The following is a 15004-nucleotide window of genomic DNA, read 5'->3' on the forward strand; positions in this document are numbered from 1 at the left end:
ACAAAATAATGTAATTTAAATAGTACAGGAATGGCGAAGTCTAGCAAATAAATGCTATTCTACTTAACCATGTGCATGTACCTATGCTTACTAAAAGTAAGAGAAGAAAAAAAGAGAATCAATCCCTAAACTGTTAGCCATATTACAAACAAAAACATAACAGAGCCATTCAATACACCACTTCCAGTATCAATGTGAGGGGAGACCCATATACAGTTCTGAACATTCTATGAAGCAGCAGCGAGAAGCGTCTTAAAGATACAAAAAAAAAGAACAAAAATAAATCAGATCATAAATTCACTGGACGATTTCGTGTATCTAAAAGATAATTTTTTACTTTAAATTTAAATTTATTAAAATTGAAAAGTCGAAATTCGTCAGGAAGTGAGTTAATCAAGCTAATTGCATTATAAGAAAAAGATCTAGTATAGAGAGCAGTTCGAAATTGTGGCATTGAAAACTTTAACTTATATCTTATATTGACAGAGTGAGCAGAACGTCTTGTTTTAAAAATGGTACGCAAGATATTAAAATTTCGATCTTGATTAGATAAAAGTTTATATGTAAAATTACTTAAGTGATGTTTCCAAATATTATCCATTCTTACCATTTTAAATCGATTATTTTTTGAGAGATGTGATCGCGTTTTTTAAGATCAAAAATTAGACGAGCGCAAGCATTTTGCATTACTTGAAGCATATTTTTGTGAAGCGAGTCAAGGCATGGAAAATAGATAAAATCACAATAATTAAAATTTGAAAGAACAAGAGATTCGGTTAACATTTTTCTAAGTTTAAAATTTAAAAAGTGTCTATTTGTAAACAGAATCGTTAGCCTCGAGAAAGCCTTACGTCATAACATCTCCACATGAGAACTAAAACGTAATTGGGAATCAATAATAATACCAAGATTACGGGCTACCTCTACAAAGGGCAGTTTGTTGTTATTTACGCAAATATTCATATTTAATTTGACTATTTCTACCGCGTTCTTGTTACCAAAGACCATAAGGTTTGATTTTTTTGAATTTAAGTTAAGGTTATGTTCAAACGAGATCTTACTTAGCAATTCTAAGTCTTCATTTAAGTGAGCAGATGCATTACATCAGCATAAGCCATTACATGACAGTTTTTTAAGGACAATAAAATATCAGCAGTGTAAATTATGAAAAGCAAGGGTCCCAAAATAGACCCTTGTGGAACACCAGATAAAATATCCAGCTTGCTAGAAGACTCATTATGGTACCGAACTTTTTGATATCTATTGGATAAATATGATTTTATTAAGAATGTTTAGATAGGAAATAGTCATAAATTTGTTTATACATAATTTTTTCAAAAATTTTAGACGCTGTAGGTAAAATACTTATGATACGCAGATCGGAAAAATCATTAGGATTTGAAATTTTTGCTAGTGGGATTCCAATGGCACTTTTCCATGCAAGTGGAAAATAATTTTGCTCAAAACAACAATTGATTATATGAACCAGGAAAATATCAATGTACGGGCTACAATATTTAAGCATTCTAAGAGAAATATCGTCATCTCCCGAGCTATTCTTTTTTAAATTATGTAATATTTTATTAACTTCCGCAGCATCGGTTAACTCAAATGAAAAGTGGTTAGCTGCACTAAAAACGTTTGTGTCATAAAAATTTATTTTGTTGTCACAGTTATTATTAACGATTTGAAAAAATTGTGCAAAATAAGCATTAATTGCATTAGGATCAGAAACATGAGGTGGTAAATCTTTTTTTGTAGTATCAGAAAAATGTACGTCTAAATTTCGAAGTGTTAACCAGGTTTTATTGCTATTATTTTGTGATGTAATATGATTTAGATAGTTTTGTTTTTCCCGGCGAATTATAGTAACACATAAATTTCTAAGTTGTTTATAGTTGTTCCAATTTTGAATGCTTTTTGTGGATTTAAAAGTTTGTAATGCTTTATTTTTGTCACTAATAAGCATTCTTAAATTAGGTGTCAACCATTCAGCTTTTGGTTTTGTGATTTTTCGTGTTTTTAGTGGAGCATGCTTATCAAACAATGTTAAGATAAAGCTATTTAAAATATTAATTTTAACATCAATGTTGTTCTCTGTTATTATAGAGTGCCATTTCAAAGACTGAAAGTCTTTAAGAAAGTCTTGATAATTGAAGGTATTAAAACAACGGTAATTTAACATTTTTGGGGTGACTTTAATTTTAGAAGCACAAATTTCACAGTATGTAAGTCTATGATCGGAAATTAGATCTGCATTAACTGTTCCACAATCTTTAAGACTCAATGACTTAGAAATAAAAATAGGATCAACCAAGGTACTTGAAGTGGATGCTATACGAGTAGGTTCATTAATAATTTGTATTAAATTGTATGTTTCCAAGCACGTAAGAATTGGATTAGGAATGTTAAAAAAATTTACATTAAAGTCACCAACACAAATAACATTATCAAAATTTGTACATATGTAAGACATAATATTATCAATGTCTGATACAAATGATGTTATATTAGACTCAGGTGGTCTGTAGCAGACTCCAATACAGTACTTTTGATTGCGAATTTTTAACTTTATAAATAAATGCTCAAGAGAATTACTTACTTGAATATCAAAGTCTATTTTATTATAGGGAATAGTATTTTTAATATATGCTAAGATTCCACCTCCTCTACCATGCTCTCTATCTTTACGAATGGCTTTAAAACCAGCTATATTAAATATTTCAAGATTTGTATTAGGCGTTAACCAACTCTCAGTTACCATGACTATGTCGAAGTTGTTTTGTTGGACTAAAAGGGAAAAATCATGAAATCCAGTGAATATGGACCGGACATTTAAATGTGCAATCTTCATTGTCAGTTCAATGATATCTTAAAAAAAAAAAATTAAAAAAAAAAAACATATCGCCGCTGCTAGAAATACACGATAATATAATAATGTCTCGACTCACAAATAAAAATCAATCAACAAAAAAAAAATATATATATATATATATGTATCTATATGTATACCTTTGTAATCAGCTGCCCCTTACACAAACAAAATTAGAAAGAATTAATAGTATTAAAAAGGCTCAACAATATTTGTCTATATCAAAATCTACTAATAATATTACCTAACAGCAGAATTATAAACAATCCTGTATGACCCCAATCAGTTCTCTTCTCTTTCTCCCTACAATCGATAAGTTTATTTCATGCTGCTCAATGCTTCAAAAAAAATAAATACAGTATATATTCCTTCAATTCAAAACAAAAATAAAGATTTTCATTTTAGTGTTTTACACCAGTAATTAAATCTAGAAGTACTAGAGATAGACTTTCCTCAAATCTATAAATCGTTAAATGAATATTTATAAGATAATATTAACAATATTATACCCAAAAGAAAAAAGTACGTGAAAATGCAAAAGAAAAAAGAAAGGAAAAAAAAAACTCCCAAAAAATACAGTACTGCATATTAAATATTAAATTTAGTTATCCAATGCGGAATCCCCATTAAATATAAATACTAATACAAAAAGAAAAACAGAACCCTGCAATAAAAACCTTGCCCTTTTGTTACAATATTAGGGTTAATTTAAAGAATAAAAAACAACGAGTACTCTGATAATACACGTATGACATACAACAAACAGTACATATTTAGTAACAATAATAATATCACTAGTACAAATTAGAGAAAGGGCGATTTCTTACTTTTAATTTACGACCCTTCAGAAGTCGGTAATTCAGATTCACTTTTTATCAGCTTTTTCACACCACTAGAGTCAACAAAGTACACTAGACCACCAAAAGTCCAGGTAGGGTTGCCGTAAATCGATTTCGCTCCTTTAAAAATTCGCAGATTTACCGGAGTTAACAGTTCCGACACTAAATATGGACTATTTTTCAGTTTCCTTTTATTAAAATACACAAGGTCGCGCGCCCATTGTTGACAAAAATTAATAACCAGAGGCCTGGGCCGATCATTGGAATGTTTTGCATCCTTTCTGCCTAAGCGGTAACAATTGCTTATGTCGTTTTTTGATAAATTCACAGATAGTTTGTTACTTAATACATTTATTACAGAAGTATATACGTCATTAACTGAATCTTCCTTGAGTCCATGAAAAAGAAGAGAATGTTTGTTTGATTTAAGTTGAAAGTTGTCAATATGGCGCCTAATAATTTCTTGCTCCTTTTTTAACAGCATAACGTCAGTTTTTAATGAATCCAAGGAGTCATTTATGTTTCTTTCAAACAGGTTAAATGTTGCTAATAGGTTTTGATCCTCATTACTTAAGTCGACAGTAGAAGGCTTACCTCGTTGACTGAGTTGCGATTTAAAGGCTTCCATAGTCTTAGTAAATTCCGCCGCCATGTCTTCGACTCGAGCATTTAGGCTTGTTATTGTTACGGCTGGTTTTGGAGGCATCTTTACACAGGTCTTCTTTTCCACAGAAAAAAACGCACTTATGGGGAAATTAAATCAAAGAGAACTACACATTAAACGCAAAAATTCTGCGAATAACACTGAAATTTAACTAAAACAAGCAGAGAGCACGCACATGCGTCTACTCGATACACTGCACCATGTTCGAATGTAATATGTATTTCAATTTTTGGAACACACTGTATATTAATTTCAACATAAACCGTTAAAAATGTTCAAAACGATTTTCAAGTACGTTTCGGATAATTACATAGTAAATGGACTACATTTTAAATATTTGTTTTAATACTTTTTGAGCAAAACAGATTTTATAATTTACATTAAATAAAAAACATTATTTTAGTTATTAATCTCGAAAACAGTTAATCACATAAACTTGAAATTTTGCAGTTATGTATAATTTGATACGCTCTTTAAAAACACGCAATAAAAAAGCAGGGTTACTACTTAAAAAAAATGTCGATAACGTCTTATCTTATTTTTGGGACACACTGTATAACTTTGTTTCCAATAAAAATGAGTGCAACTAAAAATACTAATCGACGGGTCCGAGGAGTTTTTTGAAAAAAAAAAGTATATGAGCTACTGAATTTATTCCAAGTTACAGACTCACACTGTATATGTATCTAATAATAAGGTAAATAGGGTAATAAGGTAATAAGCCAAGTAGACATAATTTACCTGGATTTTTTTAAGGCTTTTGATCGATTGGTCTTCTTTTAAAAAAACTTCGAACCTATGGTTTTTCATCTGATTTAGCTCCTTATTTGAAAGTTAATTGTTAGGCAAAAAACAATATTTTTTTCACAGAAACTTTCGTTCACATAAATATATTGCATTTTCGAGGGTGCCACAGGCCTTTAACTTGCGACCGTTATTCTTTCTGGTTTTTATAAATGATTTAATTACTATCCTTATCAATAAGAAACTCCTATTTGCCGATGATCTCAAGATATTTTCCACTATTGTAAACATAAGTTATTGTTATTCATTGCAGAGAGACTTGAATTGTGTCGGTTTGTGGTCCACTAATAACAACTTAAATCTTAATGTCTCGAAATGTAAAGTGCTTACTTTTTCACGAAAAAAATATCCAATTGAATGTAAATATGGTTTATCAACAAATCTAAATCGGTGTCCATTTCGGATTTGGGTGTACTTTTTGATACTAAATTAACATTTGTGGTTCAGGTGGAGTCTGTCTCTGATCGCGCTGGTAGGGCACTGGGCTTTATAGTGCGCCACTGACGAGGTTTTAATAACACAGAAGCAATAAAAACATTATTCAATGGGTGACTAAGAATGCTTTGGTCATCCTTTGTTCTCAGTTCTTGTTTACATAACAATTATCATAGTGTTGTAATCATGTGATTTTAATGTTTGTGTAGATCCAGTTTTAGTCCCATTCTCATGCATCTTAATGTCGTCAACGTCCAATTATTAATTCGTTAATTAATTAACCCTTTTCACATTATTGTAGATACCACTTTTATTCATTGTTAGTTGTTTTAACCTTTTGACCTTGCCTGAGGCACTATATCTTTAATATGTATTGACGAATACCCTCAATTTGTTGAAGTAATTTTAATACCTTGAACATTTTGAATCTTTATCTTATAACTTTCCTTGGTTCTTTATAGATCCCTGATGATGGACATGTTATAAGTCTGAAACATCTAGGATTATTAATTTTTAAATAAATTTAGTAGAGGATGACGAAGCATTTTTAGTTACCCATTGACATATTAACTCCATTGCAAGTATGGACTACTCCTTCAACTTTAAAAATATTATTGTTTATCTTTGTATGTTCTAAACTTGAATATGCTCCTGTTATATAGAGACCTTAATATGAAATTCATAAATATTCGATAGAAAAAATTCAACGAAAGTTTCTTAGGTATCTATCCTTTCAAGTTGATCGTTTTTTACCCTCCACAGGGCATTTCACCTTTCGAATTCGTGGAATCTTTGGAATTCAGGAGAAACAAAGCTTCACTTGTGTTGATGCATAGAATTCTGCGTGATGATATTGAGTGTTCTGAATTTCTAGATAAATTAATGTTTTGTGTACCACAATTAAATTCTAGAAATACTAAAACCTTTTACTGTACTAAGGCAAATACGAATATACTCTTATATTCACTCTTGTATGTAATGTGTAACAACACTAATAGAATCTCACAACCTTGTGATTTATTTGTATACTGTGGCGCTGAAGTTGCAAGAGCGTTTTTGGGATTATCCAATTAACTTCGCTGTTTGTATTGTTTATGTTTTTTTTCTCTCTTTGAGATTTAGGTATACAGGTATGTATTTTTTAGGGTTAATAATTTGTGGTTGCTTATTTTTATATAGGAAGCTTAAGATTGTTGCTATAATTATCAAAATATAGTTTATACTATGATGTCGCGGAGAATATATTGGTTTATGTATGTTTTTATTATAACTTAAAAATTATTAAAACATTATTGTACCCTTTGGCTCTGTAAATGGTTTATACTGTTGGGCTGTATTGTTAATAAATAAATAATACTTTTATATTGTAATTTTATACAGATCATGTTATCGTGAGCTACGTATTACCCAAAATAATGGCAACACCGCTTGGTTGCGGCTTGCAGGCAGCGAAATTTTTCGTTTTTATTTTTTGAACCGAGAGTCAGCAGACCTCACTTTGCTGTGTTACTGCACGTTGCATTAATAATTTTTGGGCGTTATTTTCGTGTTTTTTTCACTATGGCTGTTTATACCCCTTCCGAAAGAGTTCAACTAATTAAATGGTTTTATGGAGGCAATTCGGCAGTACAATGTAGAGATTTGTTTTCAGTGACATTTGAGGATAGACCGATTCCTTGTGAAAAAACGGTTTTAAATGTGGTTACAAATTTTGCGACATCTTTTTGTCTTCAAGATTGTAAAAAATGCGACACAAAACGTCAAGAACCACCTGTTGAAGTGGTCCAGGATATAGAACGGCGGGAAGAAATGGTTTGCAGTACCCTAGAACTTGATTCGACACGGTCTACTAGAAGTGTTGGAGAGGAACTGGGAATGAGCAATAAAACTGTTGCTCGTATCTGGAAAAAATATGGGTACAAATGTTTCAAGTATTCAAAAACTCAGGAAATCATTCCTGAAGACCAGTGGCGAAGAATGGAATTTTGTGAAACCATGATGGAAAAGGCAAATGAAAACGAATATTTTTTAAAAAATATTTTGTTTTCTGATGAATCTTCTTTTCCATTACATGGCAAACACAATCCTTCTATTGTTCGTTATTGGTCTCAGGAAAACGAGCACAGAAGTTTTCAGTTTCGTATCCAGTATCCTCAGAAGTTGAATGTTTGGACAGGTATTTTGGGCGACACTGTTATAGGGCCATTTTTTATTGATGGAACTTTAAACGCCCAAAAGTACCTTGAGTTGCTGCAAAACCAGGTTCTTCCTGCCATTCAAATCCTACCTGATGTAGACCTGGAATCGGTTTATTTTCAGCAAGATGGCTATCCTGCTCATAACGCAGCTGGGGTAAAAGACTTTTTAATAAATACTTTTCCTAACCGCCTTATTAGTGGGACTGGCGATATTAAATGCTCTCCTAGATCGCCAGATTTGTCTCCAAATGACTTTTATCTGTGGGGTTACCTTAAGCAGGCCATTTACAAGCATGAATTTAGTAGGCCAACAAATTTAGAGAAGTTGCGAAATAAAATTGTCGAAGGTGCCAATTTCATTTTACCTGAAACTCTTTTGGAGGTGCGAAATAGCTTTTACGATAGGTTAAGGTTTTGTTTAGCGAAAGAAGGTTATTTGATCGGTTTATTTGAGCCGCTTGTATGTACTTTTATTGAACGCTTTAATTTTTATTATGCAAAACACAGCATATTAAACATTTTAAGATTACAATTCTATGCGGGTTTTACACATTGTCATGTCTGTAAAACCCGCATTAGAATAAATATTCTAAAAATGCCTGGATTTTCGCGTAATATTTTGGGACATTTTGTCGCCAAACGACACAACTCCCACGAAAGTCAGATGTTTACTAATCCCGTCCTCGAGCCGGCCGGGGCGCATACTATAGCATATTAACCCTTTGCGGTCGTTGTCATGTCTGACATGACACCAGGCGTAGTCGTTCACGTTTACACAAAACTTTGCTTTGAGATCGTTTGTCATGCCCTACATGACAAGGCAAAAAGCCGATTCTACTCGTTGTCATGTCTCTCATGACACATTTTCAAAGTCGATTTACTCGTTATTCATTTATACCATGACAAAACCGATAACAAATTTGAATTCCGCGGGAAATTTTATTTAGGAATACACATGCTTTTTTTATGCAAGTCGTGACTTATTTGGCAACCTTGCGATTTTTTTGTTGAGTGCCGGTCGCGACAAATACACGTGCATTCTTATTTAGTCTTATTTGAGTATTTGAGAGAGTTAGGTATGCAGATTTTGTTTGTGTTTTTTTAATATTTTGTAAGATTCGGATGTTTGTTTATAGTTATAATTATGGCGAAAAGAGCATTAACGGACACGGAGTTAGAGGAACTATTATACGTAGACGAGGAGGAGTTTGACTTGGATCAGTTTAGTTCAGAGAGTGACGAATGGGAGGATATAGATCAAAATCTCAGTGAAAATGATTCTGACGAAGAGTCTGAGGAACGTGTTTATAATTTAAATTTATGGAGGCCATGGACAGCAAATGAACCAAGATTTAAAATATTCCCTTTCTTAGAAGATGTTGGATACCATCCACCACGAAATAACCAGCCAGTGTCCGAACTAGATTTTTTCAGTTATTTTTAACGGACGAACTTATACAAGCAATTGTGGATGAAACAAATAGGTATGTATTTAATTGTATTATATTTCAAGCAAAAGAAAAATGTGTAAATATATTTTATCACAAAAAGGTCAGTTTGGAAGTCTTGGAAACCAGTCACATTAGAAGAATTTATGGCATTTTTGGGCGTTTTACTTAATATGGCCTTAAATCCAAAGACCGAACTATCTGACTATTTTTCTAATAACTGGATCGACCATCAACCCTTTTTCAAAGATATTTTTTCGAGGGACAGATTCATGCAAATTTTTTGGAATCTTCACGTTTCTCCACCCGAAGAAGAGCAGATGGGAGTGAAGAGTCGTAGCGCCAAAGTGAAAAATGTGTTATGGTATCTGGAAACACAATTCAAGAAGTTTTATACTCCAGATAAGAATATTTCTGTAGACGAAAGTACTATTGGTTTTAAAGGTAAAGTATCCTTTAAAGTTTATAATAAAGCCAAACCTAAAAAATGGGGAATAAAAGTATATGTGCTTGCAGATTCAAAAAATGGTTACATATTTACGATGGAGCCATATTTGGGAACTCAAACAACCCAGGGATTGATACGCCCAGATTTACCAGCAACCGCCCGCATAGTAGTTCATTTGGTGCAAAAACTTCTTAATTCTGGAACTGGTTCGGGAGGTTACCATATATTTATAGATAGATATTATTCAAGCCCTTTGTTAGCACGCGAGTTACATAAAATAAACATACATGTAACGGGTACTGTAATGGCTAATCGACAAGGAATTCCGACAGAATTAACTACCGCATATACAAGAAAATTTAAAAAAGGGGAGATATCTTCCAGGCATGACAATTCTATATCAGTACTGGCATGGAAAGATAAAAGAGTTGTTCTTATGTTATCTAGTGTATATGACAACTCAGTACAAAATATAACCAGGCGAACGAAGACCGCTGAAGGGCGTTGGATTGAAGAAGTCATAGAAAAACCTACAGTTATATATGAGTATAACAAATTTATGGGAGGGGTTGACGTTGCTGATCATTATGCAGCAAGCTACCAATTTTTGCGAAAAACAAGTAAATGGTGGCGAAAAGTATTTTTCTGGTTATTAGATGTGTCGATAAATAATGCCTTTATATTACAAAAAATAGCAACAAATAATCAGCAACTTCGATCGAGGAATTTCAGGAAAAAATTAGTTATTCAATTAGTTGGAAACTACAGAAATACATCCAGACGTCGATCAGCTTATGGTGCCGAGGATATTTCTCGTCTAAATAATAGGTTCCATGCCATTTATGCAAGAAAAAATAATTCCGATTGCAAAGTTTGCAGTGATCGATCAAAAAAAGGTGGCCGAAAAACTACTACCTATTATTGCAAAACATGTCAAGACCACCCTGCTTTGCATCCCGGGGAGTGCTTTGAGAAATATCACACCGAGGAAAATTACAGATAAATACGTGTTCTTTTTTGTTTTTTTTTTTTAGAATAAATATCATGCTTTCCTATAAACTATAAAATGCGTTTTATTTTTAACTTTCTTGTTAAAAAAAAATGTTCTAAAAGTATATTAAAAAGCTCTCCGATAAAAAAAGAAATTTGCTGCCATTTATTACATGATATATTACAAATATTTACTAAAACTTTATTTTTTTATTTTACTCAATATATCTTTTATACTTTCGCTAAATTTTAATATTGTAAGGCAATTAGAATAACAAATAACAATAAATAAACCTATCAAGTCCCATAAAATATATTCGTTGCAAATTAGCCTCCGAGCTGTACGGAGAATCGGCGGTAATTACCGAACGAGCGGGATGGTTGTCATGGTATAGATGACAACGATCTGTGCTCTTATCTGAAAGTTGCACTGCCGTCCGCAAAGGGTTAACATTCCACTATAGGATTCGGCACTCGTCTTTATTCTGATTGGTTGATTTGAATAAATCTTGATGCCGCCAAGAAATAACCCAAGTACGGTGCCGAATCATATAGCGGAATGTTTTGGCGGTGCTGAAACACAGATTTGAATGTCAAAGCGGTGCCGAAATTCAGAGTATAATGTTAGCGAGACTACTCTGCAAATCTCGTTGCACATAAGGGTTATTTTTGAGGTTATGATTAAAATTATGCGTTTGTTTACCTACCCGCATGATTTTTATCGGTGTTATCGATTTTTATTTATAGTTGTAAATATTAGAGTGGGTCTTTGGTGTGATGAATAATCTTATTAAAGTTAACGATTTCATTTATCGTGCACCATTTAAAAAGAAGATGAAGTTATGCAATGGCTAAAACTTTATGAAGAAGACAGTAGCACTTCGTGGCGCGTTAAAAGCGCATTGAATAAAAGTGTTAGATTTTCATAGCAGTAAGTATAAAGTTGAAAAAAAGTTTTGGTACTTTTTACATTGTAGATGTCACTAAAAATGAATTAGATAAAATGTAATAGTTTTATTCAATTATCTTTTAAATGGATCAAATGAGGTAATATTTTGTCCGCGGTTTTTGCGTGGTTAGTGAAAATAAGGTAGTTACTTCAATTTGTGTCTATGGAAATGGCTAGAACATTTTGTTTTTAAATATTACTTGGAAGTGTTCAATTTAGGTAATTTTATACGGTACTTACACGGTGGTTTTTTTTAGAAAGACATTTTTATGTCATCATGGTGGGTTTCAGCGAGTAAGGAGAGAGGAAAATAAAAAAGGGAGATCAAAAAATACGCAATGTTGTGTAGAATTAGTTATTACTATTAAAAAAATATATCAAAGGATACTAAGAAGAAAGATGCATATGTTAAAGTAAGTATTATAGTTAATTTTATCACACGATTTAAGAATTTAATATTTTTTACGCAGGATATCCTACAATTATTGAAATTAAAAACGAACACCAACCATACTTTAAATACAGCAGAAGCTGCTTCATTTTTGCGCCATAGAATGGAAATAAAATCGTTTTTTAACTCTAATTTTAATGATGGAATGTCCATAAGAGAAGCTATTAATTGTCATGAATCAAAAATGGAGTTGCAGTTTGGCTTGAGCAGTACAGAATTTGCCAATGCTCAGATTAATCCACGATACCGCACTGTTCTTCATTGGTACACTGAATGGAGAAAAGTGAATTTGGGTCCTCGATTTGGTGCAGGCTCCATTGAGGTGTGTATGTATACAAATTTATTAATTAGATAAGAGAACAGCATTTTCTATCACTATAATATCTGCTAGATCATAAATTAGAAATTTTAAAAAGCTTTACACCATACCTAATATTTTCTATTTTTATTTTAGAAATTAATAGAGAAACGTGAACTTTATATGAAGGATGGCATCCTTATCGAGTATAATGAAAATCTGTATGCAATAATTATTGTAACTAAGTTGCTGCAAAGCAACAAGTTGTTTTTGCCGACAGCACCGCATCTTGAGATGCAGCTGGCCATTCTGTTACCTTTATTTTAACACCATGCGCAGTTGGAGCTGTACCCTCGACTGTTTTAATTACTAAAGGCCAATCAGAGGCAGATTATGAAGCTGCATTTTTATTGCTCAAAAAAGTTTCCAACAAAGTTTTGGTGGGCAAGGGTACCTAAAAATATTTGTCACAGATGATAGTAGTGCAGAAAGAAATGCTTTGCATTTAGTTTGGCCTGAAAGCAAACTTCTCTTATGTAAGTTTCATATTTTGCAAGCAGTTTAGCGGTGGCTTTTTGAAAAAAAAATAATGTAGAGGCAAATGACCGTCAAATACTCCGAATACCGTTTAAGATGCTTCAAAATTTTATTCTATGTGTACAGGAAAACTAGTTTCCGAAAATGATACTGATAAAACTACTTGCCTTGTAATTAAAAAGTATCAAAACTGGATTAGGTATGTTGATTCTTACTGGGAGAGAAAAGAACAGTGGTGCTTGGCTTATCGCGATGCCACCACGCATGGACATCAGACAAACAACTTCGCTGAAATTAGTGTTCGACTTTTTAAAGATATCGTCCTTTCACGAAATAAAGCGTATAATGTTATAGCACTTATAGATTTTACTGTTACTTGCATGGAGGAGTATTATCAAAAAAGAATTAGAAATTTCGCAAATTCAAGAAGTGCTGGGCCTAGATTATTACTAAAAAATTTACTGAATAAAACAAATAATTTAAAAAAGGAGGACATCGTGTACCTAGGCCAAAAGTTATACAAAGTTCCTAGCACGACCAAAAAAGGAGAATCTTATTTTGTTGATGGAAACTTTAGCGCTTGTACATGTTTTACCGGAAAACTAGGGAAATTCTGCAAGCATCAGGCATTAGTATATTTTTATTTTGATGACCAAATTGTTAATGCTCCTGCCATAACAATGGAATCTCGTTACCTAATGGCAAAATTGGCCTTTGCAGAAAATGTGCCTCCAATAAATATCCTTTTATATGCCATTGCTAACATCTAATGAGCTTAAAACCAACACCGAAGAAGAACAAAATTTAATATCTGATGGTTTAATGGAAAAGCCATTGTCAAATGAAATGGAAAGCGTGCCTTCAACTTCAAGGAGTTTAAAAAAAAATGATCATGTAGATTCCAATGAAGACATTCAGGACATTTTTTCGCTTATGGCAAAATACCATAAAGATTTTGGTACCTCGCTTCAACAAAAAAAAAATTTTTGCAGAGACTAAAATCTATTAAGACCAAGACATCATGGGAATCATTTCTTTCCACAGCTGGAAGTTCTTTGGCACTAAGACATCGATCTAATTTAAATATTAAAATCCAACCTACATCAGTAAGTAGAAGAAAAGTGGGAATCACGAGGGGTTCCAAAAGACTTCCTAGTGGCCGTCCTGCCAAAGGTGAACCTTCATCAAAAAAAAGAAAAAGAAATTTGGCAAAAAATGTGTCACAAAATCGTCTAAATGCGAAAAGTCATGGTATCAGCCATTAAAAATGTACCATTTATGCTACGAGAGATTGAAAGATTTGGTTAAACGCAGAATCTCCGTATTGGCACATGCCGATCATGTGATTAACCGAATCTCCCAATCTCTCTAGCACTAATGGCACCTTAGATTTTCATAAAAACTGTATTCCAAATTATAAATTATGTATTTATTAGACTATTAATATAACTTGGATTCGTCCATTTTGTTTGTTTGTTTTATAATTAAATATTAATATATCATTTGAAACCTTATTGTAGCTTTTTGTATCTACTATCTACCATGATGCAAGCTCTTCTGCGGCCACTTTCTCTATATTTCGTCAAGTTTTTTTTAAATACCATACATAAATAAATAATAATAAATGCTTTTTTGACCAATTTCTACTGGATAATTATCATAATAATACCTACATATTTTTCTTACATAATAGGAAGAAAAACGAAAATAGTCCTGAGAAAAAAACTAATAAAACATAGCTTAAATTTGAAATTATACTAATTGGCTGTATTTTAACAACATTTACAAGACGTTTATCAACAATCCCAACATTCCACTCTGAATTTTGGCACCGCTTTGACATTTCACTCTGTGTTTCAGCACCGCCAAAACATTCCGCTATATGATTCGGCACCGTACTTGGGTTATTGCTTGGCGGCATCAAGATTTATTTAAATCAACCAATCAGAATAAAGACGGGTGCCGAATCCTATAGTGGAATCTTAATATGCGGCCGGGGCGGTGCTCTGTCGCAGGCACTCGTACACGCGCGACGTTGCAAAATTTCGCCTCTATGCGGTTTCCTATAAGT

The 15004-nt window shown here is 32.6% G+C and overlaps 2 protein-coding genes across 5 annotated transcripts in view; one reads left to right on the forward strand and one right to left on the reverse strand.

The window, feature by feature from the left end:
- LOC126736016 (transcriptional regulator ATRX homolog) overlaps positions 1 to 15004 on the reverse strand; it is a 181542-nt gene that overhangs the window by 95272 nt on the left and 71266 nt on the right. The gene's annotated exons all lie outside the window — the stretch shown is intronic.
- On the forward strand, positions 8522 to 11229 carry LOC126736037 (piggyBac transposable element-derived protein 4-like). The gene is made up of 2 exons (XM_050440235.1): positions 8522 to 9704; positions 9777 to 11229. The coding sequence occupies exons 1-2, from the start codon at positions 9407 to 9409 to the stop codon at positions 10709 to 10711; spliced, it is 1233 nt and encodes a 410-aa protein (XP_050296192.1). The 5' UTR covers positions 8522 to 9406; the 3' UTR covers positions 10712 to 11229.

The sequence above is a fragment of the Anthonomus grandis genome, chromosome 5 (assembly GCF_022605725.1).
Source record: "Anthonomus grandis grandis chromosome 5, icAntGran1.3, whole genome shotgun sequence".
Taxonomy (NCBI): domain Eukaryota; kingdom Metazoa; phylum Arthropoda; class Insecta; order Coleoptera; family Curculionidae; genus Anthonomus; species Anthonomus grandis.